Source organism: Vulpes lagopus, chromosome 8 (assembly GCF_018345385.1).
Source record: "Vulpes lagopus strain Blue_001 chromosome 8, ASM1834538v1, whole genome shotgun sequence".
Taxonomy (NCBI): Eukaryota; Metazoa; Chordata; class Mammalia; order Carnivora; family Canidae; genus Vulpes; species Vulpes lagopus.
Window position 1 is genome coordinate 133,986,826 of NC_054831.1, and position 22,811 is coordinate 134,009,636.

General features: G+C 54.8%; 2 protein-coding genes across 2 annotated transcripts in view; one reads left to right on the forward strand and one right to left on the reverse strand.

Moving 5' to 3' along the window:
* Positions 1-287: 287 nt before the first annotated feature.
* Positions 288-9,612, reverse strand: UBIAD1 (UbiA prenyltransferase domain containing 1). The gene is made up of 2 exons (XM_041765278.1): positions 8,716-9,612; positions 288-2,742 (listed from the first exon to the last, which is right to left on the reverse strand). The coding sequence occupies exons 1-2, from the start codon at positions 9,239-9,241 to the stop codon at positions 2,255-2,257; spliced, it is 1,014 nt and encodes a 337-aa protein (XP_041621212.1). The 5' UTR covers positions 9,242-9,612; the 3' UTR covers positions 288-2,254.
* A 5,565-nt stretch (positions 9,613-15,177) lies between these two features.
* The window catches only part of MTOR (mechanistic target of rapamycin kinase), a 120,963-nt gene continuing 113,329 nt past the window's right edge, over positions 15,178-22,811 (forward strand). Inside the window, exons 1-6 of the mRNA XM_041765246.1 lie at positions 15,178-15,294; positions 17,325-17,500; positions 18,130-18,238; positions 18,946-19,178; positions 20,882-21,082; positions 22,601-22,735. Of these exons, the coding sequence (XP_041621180.1) occupies positions 17,339-17,500; positions 18,130-18,238; positions 18,946-19,178; positions 20,882-21,082; positions 22,601-22,735 (840 nt within the window). The 5' untranslated portion in view covers positions 15,178-15,294; positions 17,325-17,338. The remainder of the gene's footprint in view (positions 15,295-17,324; positions 17,501-18,129; positions 18,239-18,945; positions 19,179-20,881; positions 21,083-22,600; positions 22,736-22,811) is intronic.

Sequence of the window (22,811 nt, forward strand, 5' to 3'; positions counted from 1 at the left end):
CTCCATCCATCAGCACGGCGACCCTATTAAGAAGAAAGAAAAATGAAAGGAGCTCAGGACAGAGGGAGTGAGGTTAATCTGGCCTGGCTGGCTCTGAGCAGTCCCTCCTGCCTTTCCTAAAGGCTCATCAAATCTGGTCAAACCCTACCCAGATTCATCACCGGAGATCAGGGGCCGCACCCCCCGCCCCACCCCCACCCTATGTCCCCAGTGCTCCTGGGCTGGTCTCCAGAAGATTTATGGATCCGAGTTCACAATAATATAAGAAGTAGGAGGAGAACAAAGACAACGGATAAACATTGTTTTTATTAACAAGTCTAAAGAGAACTTCATTGAATCAGGGGGTGTCATATAAAGTATGGTGACCTGCATATAAAACCAGGCACTAAACTTGGCCTTTTAGAAACATTTATTTATAAAAATATGCATTAAAATCTGTACCACGATGCAGTGCAGAGGCCGACACCTCCCAACGTGAGAGCTCACGAAGGTGGGCCTGGTCTGGGGATGCAGGGAGCTCTGGTCCTAGGGCCGCAGGACGGAGCCCCGTGTGACAATGGCCTGCTCTCAGGGGAGACACGAGAGCCCCTCTTTGAAGGCAGGACCCCTGTGAACACCACGACGCCACGGGCCTGGACTATAAGAAAAATGGTGCTGGGAGGAATGGCAGGAGAGGAGGGCTGTCCCTCCTTCCTCGCTACTGGGCTCTGACCACCACTCGAGGACTCTGGGTCTCTGCAGACAAACCACCTTTAACTTTGGAGGAACGTTTATAATTTCCAAGTATGTTTTTTCCGAGAAACTAATTCTAACTCCAGGACCCAAATCATAATTAGCCTGATTTTAAGGGGTAAGAACCAGTTCTTGTCTTTTCGGCGGCCGAGATCCTGAAACGCCAATCAGAAAGGCAATAATCACAACAGAAAAGGATAATGATGATGGTCTCAACGTATTTCAGGCTTGGACCAAACACAACGGAGCGACTCTGGCCCAGAAATCCTACTTTGCAGGCAGTGAAGTGAAAAGCAGCTACGAGCAGCGTTGGAATTCCCGCATTCTGGGAGCAAAAGATCTTTGCACAAGGCAGCTTGTGCCCTGGGGAGAAGCAGGGTCAATACTGCGCATCTGTCTCCAAAGAGGAAGACACGGTGCCTTCCCTGGCAGGGCCTGCCACTCTGGCTGAACGGGGTCAGGCCTGCGTCTATCGGCTTATTCGTTCACGGATGAGTGGACCTCCCTGGTCTGCTCGTCCTGTGGTTCTGTGGGAGATGACAACTGTCCCCAACTCAGCTGCTAAGCCGCTACCCAAATAGGCTCCACGGATGGGAGACGCACAGATGGGAACCTGACAGATATGGGGGGCCCACGGGAGCACGAGGAAAGGTGATGGGTGGGGAAGAGGCTGCCCGGGGGTGCTGAGCGGTCCACAAGGACAGCAGTGCTCTAGGATTCCAGGGCTCCTAATAGTTACTGAAAGGGCTGGAGTCCTTCCTGTCATTCCAGTAGATTCTACAAAGGGAAAAACAGCAGCCCTACCAGCTTCTGTCCACAAGCAGAGTGATTTTCTCAGCTGCCTCCAGGGCGAGCGGCTGTTCCCTCCCCAGCCCTCAGCTTGACGACCTTGCTGCCGCTGACCTGACACTTCTCTTCCACTGTGGCAGCAAGCAAAAGGAGAGAGAAGGACAACAGTGTCCGAATCACACCCCAGGCAAAAAGCTGGAGCCGCGTCAGGCTGTTAATGAGGGACTTTCTCGAGCAGCATAATTCAGGCCCAAGTGCTCAGGGTTTGAGACAGATGCGCCGCGTCCCTGGGGCCTGGCTCCGATCACCAGCGCATCCTGCAGGACCACGCCTCCAGGAGGACGCCTACCGGGTGAGTGGGGCAGCAGGAGCCCAGTCACTGGGCCTTCCCACGCGGGGCCAACCTGGAGGCTCCTTCACCAAGGCTTAGGGCCTTCTAATAAATATACTTTAAAGTGACCTAACAACACCCCCTAGTGGAAATTATAAATAAAACAAGGGCCAGGCATCCAGTTCAACTTGCGGTAAGAGTGGTTTCAACAGTCACCATAAAATGGAGTGATACAGAAACAAAACCTTATCTTTAGAAATATGATAACAAGAAAGGTGAAAGGTTAGAAGCCAACCTTAGGCCTCTGCCTGCCAAATCACCCTCCCTCCTGATTCTCTGCCTTCCAGAAACACATTCTAAGGCCAGGGGACAGCGCGGGGCAGGGGGGCGTCCCCTGTCCCCTTACAGTTTGGGCAGACTGCCCGCTGGGGCCAGAATGATGCCAAAGACATAGAAGAGCCCCAGCAGGAGGTTGAGTTTGGCAGTCCTCTGGGGCAGCTTGTTGAAAGTCTGGCTGCGGAACTGTCGCTCCAGGGAGAAGGCCATGGGAATGGTGAGCAGCGGGAGGGCCAGGCTGATGCTGCAGCGTGTGGCCAGGATGCTGAAGATCAGGTATGGCAGGAAGAGCAGCGTGTTGTAGAGCATGTAGGAGAGGGTGGGGCCGATGAGGATGGCGAGCGTGACGATGCCCGCCTCCCTGTCCGACTCCATGTCCCGGGTGTTGTTGGAATGGAGAATGGCCTCGGTGCTCAGGGCGAGAGGGATGGCGTAGACCAGTGGGAAGACCGCCAGGGACCCCACCTGCACAGCGTAGGCGAACATCACAGCCAGCGGGCCAAACGTGATGAGGATGACGAGGTCTCCCAGAGCCACATACTTGAATCCAATTCCTACGGCCAGAAAAGCCAGAGAGTTGGTGTGAGATCAAGGCCTGGAAACGGAGGGGCCGTTCCTCAGTCCCAAGGCAGGCTACTCCTGGCCGGGAGCGCAGAGTCCTCGGGTGGAGGGCAGGCCAGTCCGTGAGCTCTCTGCCCTCCAGAGCAAACGTGACCTTGGCTCCAGTGACACAGCTCTGGCCTTCAGCACCCGCTTACTTAGGCTTCAGAGTCACCCCCAGTGTCCCTTCCCGCTCCCCCCAGCAAAGTCCTGCAACACAGAGCAGTGGGTTCCCTCTACACACGGGGTCCGACCCGAGAGCCAGCAAAGGATCTGGAAGGTCTTATAATCCCGTCCCCTGGCTTCTTTCTCCTCCACCACCCCCTGCAGGACAGGCTTCTGTCCGTCAATCCCTCACAGAGCCCCCGCCGGGTCTCATACTTTTCTGCCTCCGTCTTCCACAACCTCCAGGGAGATCTGGTTTTGAAGACCCCCAGGGAATCTTGGTGACATCTCAGGGTGACCAAACTCCACATAAAGCAACTTCCAACCACGATGACGAGTAAAACAGCTAAGACGACGAAGTTCCAGTGCTGCTTCCCCTCTGGCTCCCCTGAACTCACAATGACGTCCCCCCCAACTCTTCTTCCTGCACTGCCAACCCACTTCAAATCCCGGCCAAACCACCTGGTTCAAACCTGCCCAGTTCTCCCCAGCGATGCCACTCCAGAGGACCGCTGTCCGTCCCCAGCTCTGAGTCACGGTCACCCAACGCGGGAGACATTGCGACACCTGTTCCGAGGACCGGCCCCCAACCTAATCTCTGCGGGCAGCCTCATCCGACAGCCCCCTGCCAACATACACCTGAAAACCCTGAAAGCCCGCGGACCTTTCAGCAGCTCACCTGTGGGCCTGCCCTGCCACCTCCCACCTCACCTCGGGCTACCCTCTCCTCCTCTCACGCTTCTGCTGGTTCTCGCTTCTGCTGGCTCTCGGGGCCTGCAGACACCCCACCCTGCCTCCGCCTGGCTAACTCCTACTCACCCTTCAGGACACCAAAGACACTCCCCAAGGCAGCCTTCCCTCAACCCCTGGGCCACATCCTGTCCTCCTGCATAACTATGCGCCCAGGGCACCCAGATTTCCACCTCTGGAAAATCCCGTAGGTCATGTGAGGGCAGGGCCTGGGTCCGGTTTGTTCACAGCTCCCTGCCCAGTGCGTGGCACAAAGGCTGAGGCCAACACAGAGCTACAGTAACAAGCACCTGGAGTCCGGCCAAGGTTAACTGTCCGACGGGTGGGCACACAGACCGCTAGGGGGCCGGGGCCCTCCCCGGCTAACCAAGCTCCCGGCTCCAGGCCTCGGTACTGGCTCATCAGGTGCCCTTCCACCGCCTAACGTGAGAAGGGACGATGGTCTGCAGGGGGCCGAGGCCGGGGCAGCCGAAGACGGGATTCAGCTCCAGGTCGCCTTCACACTGGTAGCTGGGGCTCTGCGCTGCTTCTCTTCCACCTCTATTGAAAGAGAACCGACACACGACACCGGGTTAAGGCGGACGGCGTGCGGCCTGGTACGCTCGTGTGCCACAGGATGACCCCACGCAGCGTGAGCGGACACCTCCTCTAGTCGGTGCTCGGGTGCTAAGCAACCAGCCTAGGTTCCTTGGAGCGAGCGTCCCCAGGGAAGCGTCACAGCCGCGGCCGGTACCCACCGAGTACCCCACGCGGCGTTCTGGGTGAGGACACGGCCTCCAGGAGGAGGTCCTCAAGCAGAACAGGCGCCCGCTAGAAATCAGCAGGCCGATGGCTCCTGCAGGACCTCACAGCGAGAGCCACCCCCAGGGAAGCGCCAGGCCGCCAGCCGTCCCGGCGGGGATCCCGCGGCTCTCTCCACCAGCCGCCTGCTCTTCTTCCGCTCCCGTTCGCAGCTCTCCACGCAGGGGTCTTCTGCAGCCTCAGAAGAGCCCACCACAGCTCTACAGCCGTGGGCGCTGGCCGGACCGCCCAACTGGCTGGGTCTCCTTAGACACCCGGCAAAGAGCGATGTGAGCAACGGTGAGCAGGAACCTGTGCCTCCAGGGATAACCCCCTCCTTGGACACCAGCCACACCCCCTCAGGGGCCGGGAGGTCTGGAGCCTTCTGGAGGTCATGTGACATGAGACCATGGTAGTCCCCTGGGCAGAAGGCTGCCTCCCCAGGGCAGCCCAGGGCTCGCACGCTCGCCTGCTGCAGAAGGCGGCCCGCTCTCCTACGAGGCCTTCCCACCCGTCCCAACACCCCAAGCGAGCCAACACAGCGGCCGCAACAACCTCGTTAGAACATAAATCAGAACATCAGCCAGGACGTGGAGCAACCCTCACGCACAGACGGTGGGAATGTAAAACTGGGACAATCACTTTAGAAGACCTCCCGGGGCTACACGTTCATCCACCCAAGGCCCAGCCAGTCTACTCCGGGGCATCTACGCCAGAAAAATGAAAACAAGTCGCCACAGGAAGACCTCCACACGAGTGCTCGGGCCCAACAGCCAAAACACGGACGCGACCCAGAGGGCACTGGACGGGATGGAGCGTGAACACACCGTGGTTCGCCCACACAACGGCCCCCGCTCAGCAAGAGGCACCACGGGTGCACATGGCAACACGACGAATCTCCAAACCAGCGTGCTGAGCGACGCAAGCAGGCACGAGGGTCCGGACTGAACAGCTGCACGCACACAACGTTCGAGGCCGGGCAAAACCAGCGACGTGAGAGAAACCCAACAGTGGTGGCCTCTGGACCGGGTGGGGGGACTGGGAACTGAAAGGGAAGGAAGCTTCTGAGCGTGACGGAAACGTCCTGTACCGCGGCAGGGCGCGGGTCACACGGCCGTACGCATCTGTCGAGACTCGTCAAACTGGAACACTTAAGATCTGTGCGCTTCACGGGAAGACAGTTTTATCAATAAAGGTCGATGTTCAAAAAAAAACACAAAACCATGAATCAGATTGTCGTCACCCTGGTCGATATACGTTTCTGTGTCTCCCCGTTTGCTCATTCAATGAGAATTAAGTACTACCTACATCCAGCGGTGCTCTGGCCCCAGGGGTTCGGCAAAGCACAGGGAGCAAAGTCCTAATCCCGGGAGCGGAGCGTCCAAGGGGAAGACGACAAAGTCAGTACTTCAGACCGCGTGTTAGAAGCGCTAGGTGCTGTGAGGGAAGACAAAGCAGGGAAGGACAACAGGGAAGGCACTGTGGGGGGAAACACAGGCCGTGTGTGTGCGTGTGTGTGTGTGTGCGCGCGTGTGCACTTATTTCATTTCCAGCTGCTGCAAAAAACCCTTTATTGGTCATTTTAGTAGGGTAGGAAGCAACGCCTCACTAGACAGCTGCCATGCGGGCAAACGGGTGGAGGTTAGACCGTGAATCGGGCGCGTGCCCAAGCCAAGGAAAAGCCCCTACAAAGGACCTGAGGCAGCAGCACGCGCCGCCTGGACCAGAAACCGCCAGGAGGGCAGTGCGGCCGCAGCAGAGCAGCAGGGGGAAGGGGGCAGGTGGGAGGGCTGCAGGGACGGGACAGGCCGCGCAGGTGACGCCTGGGCCTTTCCTCTGAACAAGGTGGGAGCCGCTGGAGAACTCTGAGCAGGGACCTCCTGAGGTAGTGGCCTTGTCTTAGCAGGACACCGCGGCCGCTCCTTTGGAAGTGCCCGGAACGGGCCCCGGCCAAGGCAGAGAGGGACAGGGAGGCTGCTGCCACAATCCAGGACACGGGGGTGGGGTGGGCGGTGGGGGAACACGCACAGATCCCATGTGCACGCTCGAAGTAGAGTCCACAGGATTTGCTGATGGACTTACGGGAGGAGTTAGGGAGGATGCCCGTGACTTCAGGGGGAAGTTGCCGTGGAGCGAGCTGGGGGACGCCGAGCATAGGGCGGGTTTCTTAGGAGAGACCAGGACTTCATTTGGGACATGCTGGGCTGGCGAAGAAGCCACTGAGGAAGCAGCTGGACAAGTCTGGAGCTGAGTGCCAAGACCTGGGCCAGAGCTGAACACTTGAGAGTCACCGGGTTAACAGTTGGCGTACAAAGCCGTGAGACCGGCTAAAACCACCCAGGGAGTGGACAGAGTTAGAGGAAAGCTGGCCAAGGGCTGGAGCCCGAGACGGAGGCCCCGTGAGACCAGCACATCCAGTCCCCGCCGGCCTCCCCAGCAGTATCTCCCTGCCCCTCTCGATCACACTGGCCCTTTGTAGATCTAGAATATGCCGAGCTCTCCCCACCCCAGGACATTTGCACGTGCTGCTCCTCCAGCCCCGAAGGGCCTGGCACCCAAATCAGACCCAGTTCTGCCCCGGGGCTGGCTCCTGACCCTCCACGTCTGAGTCACTTTCACAGAGAGGCCCCTTCCCTCTGCCACTGCTCCATGCGTGTCACCCACAGCACCCTGCCCAGTTCCTTTACTGAGCTGTTCACACTGGCGGCTCCATCACCTTCTCCTCGCCTGTTCCTTCTTTTCTTCCCCTCTTAACGTCGGGGTGCTCCAGGGCTCGGTCCTGGTCCCCCCCATGTCCCTATCACCACTCCCACCTCTGGAGATCTCACCCAGTCACATGAGCTCACTACGCCAGAGACCCCCAGAGATCTGCAGCTCCGGCTCGGGCCTCTCCCGGGAACTCCGAGGCTTACACCCAGGCATCCACCTGACATCCCCACTTGGAGATCTAACACATTAAGATGTCCAAAGTCAGTCTCCCCATTTTCTCCCCCAAACCCTACCTTAGGCCTCCTCCATCTGACTGGACATCCGCTCTGTCCTTCCAGGCGGTGCTCCGCCCAAAGCCTCCGAGTTATGTGGAATTCCCGTTTCTCTCCTGCCTTGTGCCCCATCCAGCAGCAAACCAGTCTACCTTCAGGATATGTTCAGGATCTGGTCACCCCCTCCCTTCTCTACCATGACCACCCGGTCCAAACCCCTCTCATTCCCACTGCTCGGCAGCCCCGTCTCCTGCGTCTGTCCTGGCCCACTCACCCTCGCCCACTGTCAGCACCGCAGCCAGACGGATTCCTGTAAAACCTTGGGCCCGCACCGGCCTTGCACCTCCCTGCCTCCCCAGACCCACTCCCCTCGCTCTACCTCCTGTTACTCTCTCCCTCACATACTGGACACACGCCTGCCTCCAGGCCATCCCGAGACTTGGAACATCCTTCCTCTGCGGTACCTGCCTGGCCGACTTCCTTCTAGCTTTGCTCACATTACCTTTTGGAGGAAACCCACCCTGATCGAACTACATCAGACACCCGTGTCCTCCTCCCTCGCTCTCCTTATGTCTTCCCTACAGCGCCGGTCGTGTTTTTATATTCGATAATGGGGCTACCAGCCCGTCCTCTGGGCTTACTAGGAACTTTCCCGATTTCCAAACCAGAAGTCCCGGCATCCCAGGAATTGCCCTAAGTCCTAAGTCCTCAGCACACCTGCAGGCGGGTCATCCTGAACATGACTTTATTATTATCTACCTGCCCTTGAGATTTATACATACAAACGACCTGTCCTCAAGGTCACATATACAACAACGTGCGCCCCTGCCCAACACCTGTGACTGCGGGCTCGCAACAGGTGCTCAGTAACTAACGCGGGACCAGCTACCTGCCCACCATGACCTTAATGAGCTGCTGCAAGGGGTCAGGCAGCAAACTAGCTGGGCTTAACGAGCTGTAGGACTTTGAGCTCTTTGAATGTAACTGCGTGAAGACGTGAATCCGCGGTGTTATGTAAACAACGAAACGGAGCAGACAGAAGTATTTCCTTGTGTAGGACTGCGGACGTCCCTGCAGCAAGCCAGCATCTTCCCCGCTGGCTGCTGTTCTCAATACTATACATCCACGTGCCCCACACATCACGATGGCCCGCGACGGCCTAGCCCAGCGCAGCCCCTCGGCCGCCTCCTCTGCGCCGCTGGGTCCTACGTGGTCTCCGGCCCCTGCAGCCGGGAGCAGGCCAGGTCTTACCTCCCGTGTAGAGGAAGGAGCCCGACAGGCCTCCGAAGTAGATGAGGGCCAAGTGCTCCAGCCTCAGGGGCGACAGGGAGTAGAGGCCGGCGGCGCACACGCAGCCCAGGGTGTAGAGCAGGACTCCGAACCGCACCACGTCCTGCGGCTCCAGGATGCGGTCCACCAGCGTCCTGTCGTCGCTCTTCTTGTGGTCGATGCCCTTGGAGAAGTCGTAGTAGGTGTTGACCAGGTTGCCGGCGCCGTGCACCGCCAGGACGGCCACGGCGCAGCCCGCCAGCAGCCGCGGGTCCAGCCCGCCCTGCGCCCGGTAGGCCAAGGCGCTGCCCAGGGCCACCGGGGTCAGGGACGCGCTGAAGCTCCAGGGCCGCAGGGCCAGCACGTACGAGGCGCACTTGTGCCTCCAGGAGCGGCGCGGCGGCCGGTCCGCGTCCGGACAGTCGGGCCCCGGCGGCTCGCGGTCCCCGGGCCTGCCCGCGTCGCCCGCCGGGATGTTGACGTCCCCCGCGGCCTGCGACGCCGCCATGGGAGCTGCACGTGCCCGCCCGCAGTCGGAGCTCAGAGCGGGAGCCCGGGACCGGCGGCGGGGGCGGCGGGGGCGGCGGGGGCGGCAGCGGGGGCGGCGGCGGGGGCGGGGGCGGGGGCGGGGGCGGGCCTGACCTTCCTTCGGTTCCGCCCTGGGCAGGGCCGGGGAGGCGGCGGCCCCCGAGGCAGCAGCGAACGCGCCTGCAGCCCACGCGGCCCGGCGGCGCCGCCCACACCGCCTGTCGCCCGGGCGAAGGCCGTGTCTGGGCCCCGAGTCCCGGGCTAGAGCCCACGGCGGAGCTGCGGCCGCCCGCCCCGGGGCACCGGCGCCGCCATCTTGCGCGCCCGCCTCCGGAGGCCGGCCGGAAGCGGGGCCGACGACGCGGCGGGGGCGGGGGCGGGGGCGGGGCCCGACGCGGGGGCGGGGCTGAAGGCGGGGCCGGGCCTGGGGGCGGGGCCCTGTGCTGAGGGCGGGACTGGGGGCGGGGCCTGTGCTGGGGGCGGGGCCCGGGCCTGAGGCGGGGTGAAGGCGAGCCCCGGACGTGGGGGCGGGGCCCTGCGCTGGGGGCGGGACTGGGGGCAGGGCCTGAGGCGGGGTGAAAGCGGGCCCGGGGCCTGGGGGCGAGACTGGGGGGGCGGGGCCCGGCTGGGGGCTGGACTAGGGGGCGGGGTCTGCGCTGGGGGCGGGGCCCGGCTGGGGGCTGGACTAGGGGGCGGGGTCTGTGCTGGGGGCGGGGCCCGGCTGGGGGCTGGACTGGGGGCGGGGTCTGCGCTGGGGGCGGGGCTGGGGGCGGGGCAGCGGCGACCCCTGCCGTGCAGCCCTCCTCCCGCCGAGCATCCCGGACCGCAGCTGGAAGCAGCCTCACTTAGTATCACAAGGACGATCCCCGTTGCCTGTCGCTTCCCGACTTACCTAGAGCTTCCACTCACCAAAATAGGACTCATCCTGTTTTTTCATTCAGCAAGCATTTATTGAGCACTTACTGTATCACAGGCAGCGCGGAACAAAATGGGCAAAAATCAGGGAGCCCGTTGAGGGCGATGAGAAACGTAGATTCACGTCCCACTTTAAAAAAAAAAAAGAGGGAGAGGGATCCCTGGGTGGCGCAGCGGTTTGGAGCCTGCCTTTGGCCCAGGGCGCGATCCTGGAGACTCGGGATCGAATCCCACGTCGGGCTCCCGGTGCATGGAGCCTGCTTCTCCCTCTGCCTGTGTCTCTGCCTCTCTCTCTCTCTCTCACTGTGTGCCTATCATAAATAAATAAAATAAAAAAAAATTACCTTTAAAAAAAAAAAGAGGGAGAGATTATTTATTCATGAGAGAGAGGCAGAGACGCAGGCAGAGGGAGAAGCATTGGCTCCATGCGGGGAGCCCGATGCAGGACTGGATCCCAAGACTGCAGGGTCACGCCCTGAGCCAGAGGCAGACACTCAACCAACCGCTGAGCCACCCAGGCGCCCTTACCTCCCACTTTTTAATTTATTAATTTATTTTATTTATTCATGATATACATAGAGAGAAAGAGAGAGAGAGAGGCAGAGGGAGAAGCAGGCCCCACGCAGGGAGCCCAACGTGGGACTCGATCCTGGGACCCCAGGACGGTGCCCTGGGCCAAAGGCAGGCGCCAAACCGCTGAGCCACCCAGGGATTCCCTACCTCCCACTTTTTAAATAGGAAACGAAGCTCCGAAATGGGAGAAGATGTCCAAGAAATTATAAGATCTAGTAATAATCACGACAGCAATAGTTCCCTCTCTTTATTGTGCAATTACTATTTGCCATACCCAGTCCTGCCTGCATCTTTACCCGTAGTCTAGGATACTCACTTGCTCGTGCAAATAACCACCCTCCTCCCCACGCAACCATATGGCCAGCTCTGTGTCTTCATTGCCCGATTTCTGGAAGCTTATGGAAGCTTATGGTCGGTATCTGTAGCTTGTTCTGGCTGGAGGGAGCCAAGTGTTAAATGTTTAGTGATTTTCTGAGCTGGTCATTAAGCACAGCCATTATTAAAAATTTATACAAACTTACAATGAGATGAATTATATTAGAAACCAAGGTAGCAAACCTCGTTACCTCCTCATTATTTCACTCCATTTTACTGTTTACGCTCTTCAGATTGTTTATGTCTGTTGTATCTTCTTTTGTGGAAATATGATATGCTCGTCTCTTCCCGGCTTTTCATCCAGTGACATCCGTTGGTAGTTTGAAGTCTGCCATAGTGGGAGTATTTATACCACACAGATCAGAGGATGCTTGATGATTATTTTGTTGATCATCCAGACTTAAGAAGTGACAGAGAGAAGTTAATAATGCAGATTAAACTTAAAAGTGTGTCAACTCTGTAGCGTTATGTTGTGAATAGCAGCAGAAATTTGAGGAAATACTCTTCCGGTATTGGAAAGTCATTATCCAATGCAGCAGAGAAGCCCTCGTGTCACTGACAAACTTGTGAAGTTTCAAACTATCTCTTCATCGGTTCACTTTCCTGTTTCACATTAACATGAAAGAAAATATCAATCAACATTCATGTCATGACTGCACTCATAGCTCAGTGGCAACCACAGAGAGGCCATGAATATCCAAAAAAAGCACACCGTTAGAATTGATCTGCCATGTGGAATTTGCAATAAAAAGCATTGAGCCTGGGCAGCTCAGGGGTTGAGCCTCCGCCTTTGGCTCAGGGTGTGACCGCCGGATGCTGGGATCGAGTCCCACGGCGAGTACCCTGCATGGAGCCTGCTTCTCCCTCTGCCTGTCTCTGCCTCTCTCTCTGTGTCTCTCATGAATAAATAAATAAAATCTGTTTTTAAAAAAGCATTGTGGGGATCCCTGGGTGGTGCAGCGGTTTGGCGCCTGCCTTTGGCCCAGGGCGCGATCCTGGAGACCCGGGATCGAATCCCACATCAGGCTCCCGGTGCATGGAGCCTGCTTCTCCCTCTGCCTGTATCTCTGCCTCTCTCTCTCTCTCTCTGTGTGACTATCATAAATAAATAAAAATTAAAAAAAATAAACATGGAGTTTAAAAAAAAATTAAAAAAAATAAAAAAGCATTGTGTATTTATTATCATTTATGAGTTATATGCAATCCTTTCTTTATGTGGTGAAAGTTATAATACATATATATGTACATGGGACAGACTACATAATTTTGGTGCCCGGTGCAAAATAAAAATGTGCAGCCCCTTGTTCAAAAATCATTAAAAATTTCAAGACAGAGCAACATGACCTCACACAGCCCTGTACATACATGCATGCCCCTTTCCCTATTGGCTAGCCGGCAGTTAAGCATTTACAACCCTCCCACCCAGCACATACTTGTGAAACTGGCCAAACCCAAGTGTCCTATGCTATCAAGTTGGACAAAAGGAAGAAGCAGATATTTCAAAATCCCGGCTTTATCACTTACCAATTCTATGACCCAATCCCACTCTATGTCAGTTTACTCAGGTGTAAAGTGGGAACAATACAACCCACCTCATAGAAATGTTAAGGAATAAGTGATAGAATGTATTGACTGCTCACCTCTGTCATAGAATATTTCAGGTATTTTCCATGTATTAGCATTTAACCCCACAACACAGCCTACGGAGGTAGGCACATTATAATCCTTTCATTTTTATAATTAAAGCAAAAAAATAGGTACCAAGAGATTAAGTGCCTGGTCATAGAGCTAGTAAGTGTTGGAGAAAAGTTTCAGATTGATTCTGATTTGCCCTCAACCCCTACTTTATAATGTCTACCAAAATGCCTGATGTTGTAGGTGCTCAATAAATATTAGGTGCTCAATAAATATTTACCATAAGAAAGTTCTTTGTAAACTGAAAAGAGACCTACAAATGCATTGATTACTGTTACTAAAAAAATATATATCTTTTAAAATTAGAAAACAGGGCTTTATCACATCTTGGGGGGGCTGAAATATCATATATTGCTGGTGGAAACGAAAATTAGTATAGAGTCAGTTTGAGGTTGTCCATCAGCTACATGTGCGTTGACCTTGACCCTGTAGTTCCATTTCTGGGTGTCTATTTGGTATGGCTGCCAGGGGGGGAAAACTACATATATACAAAGGCATTCATTGCCACATCATTAGTAATAGCAAGAATTTGGAAACAACACAAATGTCCATCAACAGAGGACAGGAAAAATAAATTACAGTACATCCATGTGACGGAATTCTACGCAGCTATAACATCAACAAAAGAACAAGGAAGCTTCCTATATATTAAGAAAGATCTCCAAGATCTACTACATTTTTTAAATATTTTATTTATTTGTTCATTTTAGAGAGAGTGTGTGAGCAAGGGGATGAGTAGAGGGAGAGGTTCAAGCTGACTCTAAGCTGAGCACTGAGCCGCACGAGGGTCTTGATTCCACGACCCTGAGACCACGACCCAGGCTGAAATCAAGGGTTGGACTCAACCAACTGAGCCCCCGAGGCACCGCACGATCTACTAAAAAGTCATAAACTGCAGAGCAGCATAGATAGTAACAAAAGGGGAAAATAAGAATGTGCATTTATATTTGCGTAAAGAAACTCTAGGGATACATAAGAACCAAGGACATGGTGAAAGGGCGGGAGTGGGGTTGGGGCACCTGGATGGCTCAGTGGTTGAGCATCTGCCCTCCCCCCTCCAAAAAAAAAAAAGAAAAAGAAAAAGAAAAAGAGAGGGCAGGGGTGGAGTGAGACTTTTCACGATAAATACGACTTTTTATTTATTTTGGGATTTGAACAGTGACTAGACATTTTTGAATGTTTAATGGTGACACATAGAGATATTGAGCACACGTGGGAAATGTGAAATTCAGGGGGACAATTACTTCGGAGAAGAAGCAATGCAATGCAAAGATTCTCTACCTAAAGCAGAAGTCATAAGTTAAATTGAAAAAAAAGAAAAGAAAAAAAGGAATCTGCCAAAGCATGTTGTTAGCCACAGAACATTGCCAAACCTCTTTAATTCGGCAGTTTAGAATTTACGGAAGCTTACACCCCTTCAATAGATAACTTGCATTTTTTATTTTTTATTTATTTTTTTGATAACTTGCATTTTTTTGATAACTTGCATTTTTTAAACGAATCTTGAACCCTCTTCCTTCTTAGCAAATATTCACCCACGTTACCACTATTAGTGGCTCTGCACGTTTTTATTAATTTGAATGCATCGTATTTTAATCAGACTCCTATTGTAAGATATTGAGGAATTTTTTTTATCGTAATAACCGTAATTTTAAAAAAAATTGACAGGTAGTCTAATTCCGTTGTGCCACTGATTGTTTGAAAGGACGTTTTTATTTCATTTATTAAGTCAGCTCTGCGCCCGGCCCGGGGCTCGAACTCGCCGCCGACGGGGCCCGCGCGGTGCCCCCTGGGACGGGGCTGTCACGTGACGCCCTTCGGAAATGACTGACTCAGGAGCAGGCCATTCGGTTAAAAACCTGGTTATGGTTTCCCGCGGATGATCTGGCGAGCTCGAGAATTTTTGGAAAACTGGGAAATTCTAACTAAAAACGCTCCGCAGGGCACATCGCACGTGACGACAGGGAAAGCGGGGGCGCGGAGGGAGCGCCGGGCGGAAGGCTGCCGACGAGCGCGCCCCGGTGACCACAGGGCCTTGGCGTCGCTCCCGCTCCGGCTGAGGCGGGCGCACGCACAGCCCCCGACGCAGCCCGCAGGCGCCGCCGCCCCCGCTGCGGGGGGAGCCACAGCCGCGACGCGCCGGAAGTGCGCGGACATCAGCTCGCGACCCATTGGCTCCCCCGAATGGACGTGGGGCTCCCGACGCCCGCCACTGGCCGCCTGGTTTGTCTGTTTGAACAGTCCCCGCCCCCCGGAGAAGCCGGTCCTGAGGCCTCACGGCTCCTTCGTTCCTATTGGCCTGTGTTCCGGTCCGTCTCCTCCTTACGCCTGGCGATTGGTCCTCGGGGCCGAGAGCCCGCCCCACTTCCCGCCCGGCTTAGAGGACAGCGGGGAAGGCGGGCGGTGGGGCCGGGGGCCTGCAGCGGCGGTGCCCGCGCTGGTGGCGGCAGCCGAGGCCGTGGCCGGAGCCGCGCGGTGAGTCTGGGGCCTGGCACGGCGCCTCCTGGGCGGGGCTGTCCGGGCCGAGGGTCAGCCTGCTCCGTGGGGGCGGGAGGTCGCGCGTGTGGGGCGCGGGTGCCCTCCGTGCCGGCCCCCGCGGGACCCAGGCGCCGCCCGGAGCCCCCGCCGTCCGCCCGCCGCGCGCCCCTGCCCCTGCCCCGCGGCCGCCCGCACCCGAGCCCCCGCGGCGTCCCCGGGAGGAGCGGCGTCAGCGCGGCCCCCTCCGCGCCCCACCCCCTCCGCGCCCTCCGCGCCCCCTCCCGACCCCCGCCCGCCGCGGTCCCCCCGCCGCGGTCCCCCCGCCGCGCCCCTTCCCCGCCCCCGTCTCCTCCGCGCACACCGCGGGGCCTTGCGCCCAGGCCCGCCGAGGTCCCACCGGGGTCAGCCCCCCCCCCGCCCCGCAGCCGTCACTCCGCTACCCCGCCCGACCGGGTGTCAGGCTCGCCTCGCCTCGGTGCCTGCGCTGTGTCCGGAGCGCGGCCGTGGGCCTCAGACCCTGGAAGTTGCTCCTTCCTGGGACCCGCCCCCCACCCTGCGGGGCGCCACAGCGACTGCTCGCATGGGGACCCTTGGCCTCCGCCCCCCCAAAGGGTGCCGGTCCCCTGCAGGCCTGCTCCTGCCCTGGAGCATCCAAAAGCTTTACAAAACCGACTATTCCCTGGGGTGGCGTTTTGTTTGTCCCCCCACCCCCACCCCCACCCCCACCCCGCATCTCACGGGTATTTTCCGAAATAAGGGTCTTGAAAAGTTGATTTTGTGATCGAATCCGGGGCATCCCCAGAATACGTATCCTCGCCGCTCCCCCAGCAGCCTGGGCTCAGCCCCTGGTGTGGACGTGCAGAGGGAAGGAACAGCACTTGGCTGAAGGAGCGAGCGGCCCCAGGAACTCACAGTCTCACATTCCGAGGCCTCACAGGTCGGAGGACCGCGCCGGCCCCTACAATGACCAGCGGCCACAGGTGGCCCCGGGCACTTGGAGTGTGACAGGCCCACCCCGAGATTGCCGAATCTTAGTACAAAAGAGTACAAAAGAGCATGGAGATACATGGATACTGTTTTACGTTCATGACGTGTTGAAACGATATCTTGGACGTATGGGATTTTTATTTATTTATTTATTTTTTAGATTTTTATTTATTTATGATAGTCACACAGAGAGAGAGGGGCAGAGACACAGGCAGAGGGAGAAGCAGGCTCCATGCACCGGGAGCCCGACGTGGGATTTGATCCCGGGTCTCCAGGATCGCGCCCTGGGCCAAAGGCAGGCGCCAAACCGCTGCGCCACCCAGGGATCCCCTGGACGTATGGGATTTTTAAAAAAATGTATTAATATCTCCTGTTTTCTTTCTTTTCTCTTTACCATTTTAGTTAGGGCTGCCAGGAAATGTGAAATTACAGTTAGGGCTTGCATTTCTACTGCATGGTGCTGGCATAGAATAAAAACCAAAGTCCCTCTTTAAATTGAACACCTTGAGGAAAGGGGCAGTATTAGGCTTGTTTCATTCCCCATCTCTAGTGCCTGGCACTGTGCCCCATATGTGGCTGTCATAATGATAAAAATAGCTAACAATTACTAAGAACTCACTGTGTGCCTGGCCCCGTTCTAAGCACTTTTTAATATTTATTAACTCAGTTAATTCTCACATCAACACTGTGAGTTAGGTGCTAGTGTCCTCCTCCTGCAGGTGAGGAAACTGGGACATACTAAGTATACAGTTTCGGACCAGGTTCAAACCCAGGTAGTCTGGCTCCATGGCCCATGCTGTGACCCTGACCCTGACCCTGACCCTGTCCCTGTCCCTGTCTGCCCCGCCGCCTGTCTTCAATGCCAGTCATTGGTGACTGAATCAAGGCTTTCTGTACGTTCCGCGGTGAGGTCTCCCACCTTCTAGGATCCCCTCCCAGACGTGGGCAGGGTGGAGACCTGTGTTGAGGCACTGCGGCCGTAAATAAATTCATCACGATAGTTTGTCGTCCAGAATATTAAAGGAAGTTTCTCTCCAAAGAACCTCAGGTCAAGATGCTTGGAACCGGACCTGCTGCCGCCACCGCAGCCACCACCACGTCGAGTAACGTGAGCGTCCTACAGCAGTTCGCCAGCGGCCTGAAGAGCCGGAATGAGGAGACCAGGGCCAAGGCTGCCAAGGAGCTCCAACACTATGTCACCATGGAGCTCCGAGAGGTTGGGGCTTCCGGGATTCGTTGGGGAGCATTAGGCCTAAATGTACCAGCACTGGTTGAGATCCCTTTGGACAGCTCAGTGAGGGTTTGGAACACGAAGGCCCCCAGTGTCTCCTGTCCATAAAATGCGCAGGTGCCTTTGCAGTGGCTACACGGCTCTGTGGCATTTCCTGTGTTGTGATGGCATTTTAGGAGTCAGTGTAGAGTTCAGCTGTCGCTTTTCGTTTTGTTTTGTTTTGTTTTTTTCATTTTGCCACCGTGTTCCAGACTTTCAGTTCTTTCCATCTGATAACAGTGGTTGGGATGCGTTTAAAGAGCTGGTAGCCTGGGGCTTTCTAGATAGAGAGCCCACGTGATGTCAGGACAGTGTCTCATTCATCCTTGTAACCTCAGGATGCGGCCTACCTGCGGTAGATGCTCAAATGAGCATTTATTCTGTAAACTGAACCGCGAGTTCAGTTGCTCAACAGTTTACAACTATAAGAGTGGCAGCAGCTTTGTCCTCTTTGGTTTGAACCGTATCCGCAGGCCACCTCCCGTTTGGAAGCCACCCTTCCCCCCCACTCCCTGCCCCCACCACCAGCATCAGGGACATCTCGGAAGCTGTTCTGAGTACATCTTCCTTTGCAGATGAGTCAAGAGGAGTCTACTCGCTTCTATGACCAGCTGAACCATCACATTTTTGAACTGGTCTCCAGCTCAGATGCCAATGAGAGGAAAGGTGGCATCTTGGCCATAGGTAAGGACAGAGTCCCTGGTGACAGTTACAGCTGGGAATAAAGGGTGGGTCACCTTTGTGTCCACTGCACCTGTGTCTGCTGCATACCGATGCTTCATTCTTACCTGTTTAAGGAATTTCTTAAGGAGGCTTGTGGCTTTCAGTGTGCTTATTCAGGCATTAATTCTAACAACAGTCCTGGGATGTGGGCAAAGCTGGTATTTTCAGATACAGAGTCTCAGAACTGTGACACAGCTTTTCTAGGGCCAGAGAGTGGCTGCGCTGAGACTCAAAGCCAGCTTTCTTTCTGCTACCCTGTGTTGCTTGTGGCAGGCTCTGGTGTCTCTGTAGAGCAGTCTGGTATAGCCAGCCGGGCTCACGAATGGAAAGGGACAGGTGGGGAACAGTGATAAAAAGCATGTGGTTTTCAAGTCCCAGGGACTGGTCTGGTGAATTCCTATTCGTTCTTAGTTTGCTTTCTTTTTCTTCTTGGGAAAACAAATTTTAAGTACCAAAATGAGGTTATCTTGCTTTACGTAAGTAGTTCTGGCACAAATATCAAATCTGTTGCTTTTAAGTGAAAATTATCTGTATCCTTCCCATTTGGGAGTTGCATTCTGTGCTCAGGGTAGAAGGAAGGGGTCACTTGCCAGCCTTCCTTTCAGGGCAGGGCACGCTCCTAGACAGGATGTGCCTATCCTCACCTTTTGCCTTCCTCTCTTAACCAGCCAGCCTCATAGGAGTGGAAGGTGGGAATGCCACTCGGATTGGCAGATTCGCTAACTATCTTCGGAACCTCCTCCCCTCTAATGACCCAGTTGTAATGGAGATGGCATCCAAGGCCATTGGCCGCCTTGCCATGGCAGGGGACACTTTTACGGCTGAGTATGTGGAGTTTGAGGTGAAGCGAGCCTTGGAGTGGCTGGGCGCCGACCGCAACGAGGGCCGGAGACACGCAGCTGTGAGTGCCTGTGGCGGGGGTGAGGGTGTGGGGGGCACAGCTGGCTGGGGAGCCATGGCGCCGGGTCGGGGTCCTCCACACAATGGCTTAGGTCCCTGAAAGGCAGACAAAGGAGGGGACACTCCAGGCAAAGGCACTGTGCTTCTCAGGGGCCTTCGGTTTCGTCCTGAATCCCTTTCTCTTTTTGCCCTGAGCTCCGAACCTGAAGGGCAAACTTTAAGTTCTCTTTTGTTGCTTGAGAGGCAGCCCTAAGTGCAGCGCTTACCTTGATGTCTAATTTTCTAGAATCAAAGTTGCCTCCTAAGCAGAAGGCACACCTCAGCCATAGGCAAGGGAAAGAGCCGCGAGCCAAAAGGCTTCCAAAGCCCCGGACAGCTGTCCGCTCTGTACTTTCCCATCAGTGTCTTCGTCAAGGTCTCTGTACGGTACTGAAGGAATACAGAAGGACGAGGAGGAGGGGAGGCGCGGGGCAGCAGGGCCTTCAGTTCCTCCAGTGGGAGCAGTGGCCTGCCTCCTTTCAGGCCTTCCTTATTTATTTTTTTACTTATTTGTTTAAATTTATTTATTGATTTGAGAGAGAGAGAGAACATGTGTGAGCGTAGGAGGCTTGCTGGAGGGAGAATGAGAAAAAGGCTTAAGTCAACTCTGTGCTGAGTGTGGAGCCAGTGGCAGGGCTCAGCCTTAGGACCCTGAGATCACCACCTGAGCCGAAACCAAGAGCCTGACGCTTAATCAGCTGCACCACCCAGGCGCCCTTTTTGTCTGTTTTTTAGGCATTTGTTGATTGGTTGGTACCTAGCCCAAACTTCCTCTTTCCCCATTGGCTGTTTTGCACTTTGGGATGTAGGAGCCTCTTATCCTCTTCTTGTAGCGCATCTCTACTGCTTTGGTTTTTTTGTTTTGTTTTGTTTGTTTTTAAGTAGGCTCCACGCCCAATATGGAGCCCATTGTAGGCTTGAACGCATGACCCTGAGATAAAGACCTGAGATGAGATCAAGAGAGACTTAGTCACCCGAGCCACCCAGGCACCCCAATATCCCCACTGCTTTTTGAGGTTTATCTCTGGAAAAGGCTGGTTTGAGGGACAGGCTTTCAGGCTGCAAGATGAGGGAGAGTCTGTCCTTAAGGGAAAGGATCTGGGAATGTGTGTGTTGAGGATCAGAGCATCATTTGGATCTTTGCTGTGGGCTCCCTCTTTAGGAGCCAGCCCCACCAGGAGGGGTCCCAATACTGGGGGAGCGATAGACACATGAAGTCTGCTTCAAGTCAGCTTTGTCTTTCCTAAGTCTGAAGCTTGAAACAACCTCTGACCTCCAGTTTCTTCCACTGTCAGATGAACACAAAAGCAAGATTAAATATTGAACATTCATTCAATAAATGTTTATTGGATACTGCCGTGTTCTGGGGATGCTTTTCAGCTGTCAGCAGGGCAGCATACAAAGTCTAAAACACATCTGCCTTCCAGAGCTTATGTCCTAAGATGACAAGCATCCCGTGTTTGTAAATACTCCAGTGTAACGAACACAGATGTTTGATCAATTTTGCTTTACTCCTAGGTCCTCAGAGATTCCTAGCTGGAAGGGTGGACAAGTGTGCTCTTTTCCTGATACATATACACGCCCCGGGACAACAAGAGGCTATATCGGGATAGAGCTAAACTCTCTGATAAAGATGAGAGTCCTCCGTGTGCTTTTTCCTCCCAGGTTCTGGTTCTCCGTGAGCTGGCTGTCAGCGTCCCCACCTTCTTCTTCCAGCAAGTGCAGCCCTTCTTTGACAACATTTTTGTGGCTGTATGGGACCCCAAACAGGCCATCCGTGAGGGAGCTGTGGCTGCCCTTCGTGCCTGTTTGATCCTCACCACCCAGCGTGAGCCGAAGGAGATGCAGAAGCCTCAGTGGTATCGGGTGAGCACATGCCGCCATCCCATCCACCTACAAAAGCATATTCACAGACAGAATTACCTGGCTGAAGTGGTGGCCACAGGGCCTTTGCCACAGAGCAAGTGTCACAGTCGCATTGGTCTCCAGTGATTTCTTCCTTTTTTTTTTTCTTTTTTTAAAGATTTATTTATTTATGATTGGCATAGAGAGAGAGAGAGAGAGAGACACAGGATGAGGGAGAAGCAGGCTCCATGCCGGGAACCCGATGTGGGACTCGATCCCGGGACTCCAGGATTGTGCCCTGGGCCAAAGGCAGGTGCTAAACCGCTGAGCCACCCAGGGATCCCCTTTTTTCTTTTTTAAAGATTTTATTTATTTAAAAAAAAGGATTTTATTTATTTATTCGGAGAGAGAGAGCATTATCAGGGGGAAGGGGGCGAGGGAGAGGGAGAAACAGGCTCCCTGCCGAGCAGGGACCCTGAGATCATGACCTGCCAACTGAGCCACCCAGGTGCCGTCTCCAGTGATTTCTTAGGCTCAGCATGAATTAATAGTTACTTTGTTGTATTTAGTGGAGCAAAGATCTGTTGGCAGGAGACCATTAATTTTTGTACCACTAAGAATGAAAATGTGAGGAACGCCTGGGTTACTCAGCGGTTAAGGAATCTGCCTTCGGCCCAGGGCATGACCCTGGGGTCCCAGGATTGAGTCCGCATCGGGCTCCCCGCATGGAGCCTGCTTCTCCCTCTGCCTGTGTCTCTGCCTCTCTCTGTGTCTCTGGTGAATTAATAAATAAAATATATTTTTTTAAGATTTTATTTATTTATTCATAGAGACAGAGAGAGAGAGAAATACTGAAATACTGAAGAATCTGCCTTCTTCACAGGCAGAAGGAGAAGCAGGCTCCATGCAGAGAGCCTGACGTGGAACTCGATCCAGGGTCTCCAGGATCATGTCCTGGGCTGCAGGCAGCGCTAAACGGCTGCGCCACCGGGGCTGCCCAAATAAATAAAATCTTTAAAAAAAAAATGAAAATATGATACAGTTAAACTATAACTTCTTTCTTATGAACAATTGTAAGAGTTCGCAGAGATATTAAAATATAGAAAAGTGGGTATCAGAGAAGCAGCAACATAGTGATACTGATTTAGAAAGGGCTGGTTCTCTCTCCTTCAGTGTCCTAAGCCCTGTGCCAATTGCTGCTGCCAAGAAAACCTAACCAAGAAGCTTGTACCACAAAGACAGCTCTGACTGTGGCATTGGAGACCGGCATTCTAGGCTTGGCTTGGCTGTGTGACCTTGGACAAGTCATTTAATTTCCTTGAGCCTCTGTTTTTCATCTGTTAAATAGGACAGTCATGGTATCGTTCGGTTTGAAGGTAAACTGGACGAGAGAGCTTGGTAAATTCATGTCATTGATTTGCTGGCACAAGCCAGTGCGCGGGCGTGGTAATACCGCAGAAGCCCCTGTGTAGGGGGGTGGGCCTATGTTCTGTCTACCTTTGGACGTTAGCTGATGAACACATTCTGTATTTCTAATAGCACACATTTGAAGAAGCAGAGAAAGGGTTTGATGAGACATTGGCCAAGGAGAAGGGCATGAATCGGGATGATCGCATCCATGGAGCCTTGCTGATCCTCAATGAGTTGGTCCGAATCAGCAGCATGGAGGGAGAGGTGAGAAGCCATGCCAGAAGGGAGTCTGGCCTCCACATGCCGTTCTGTGAACAAGACAGGCGAGATCCTTGTCCTT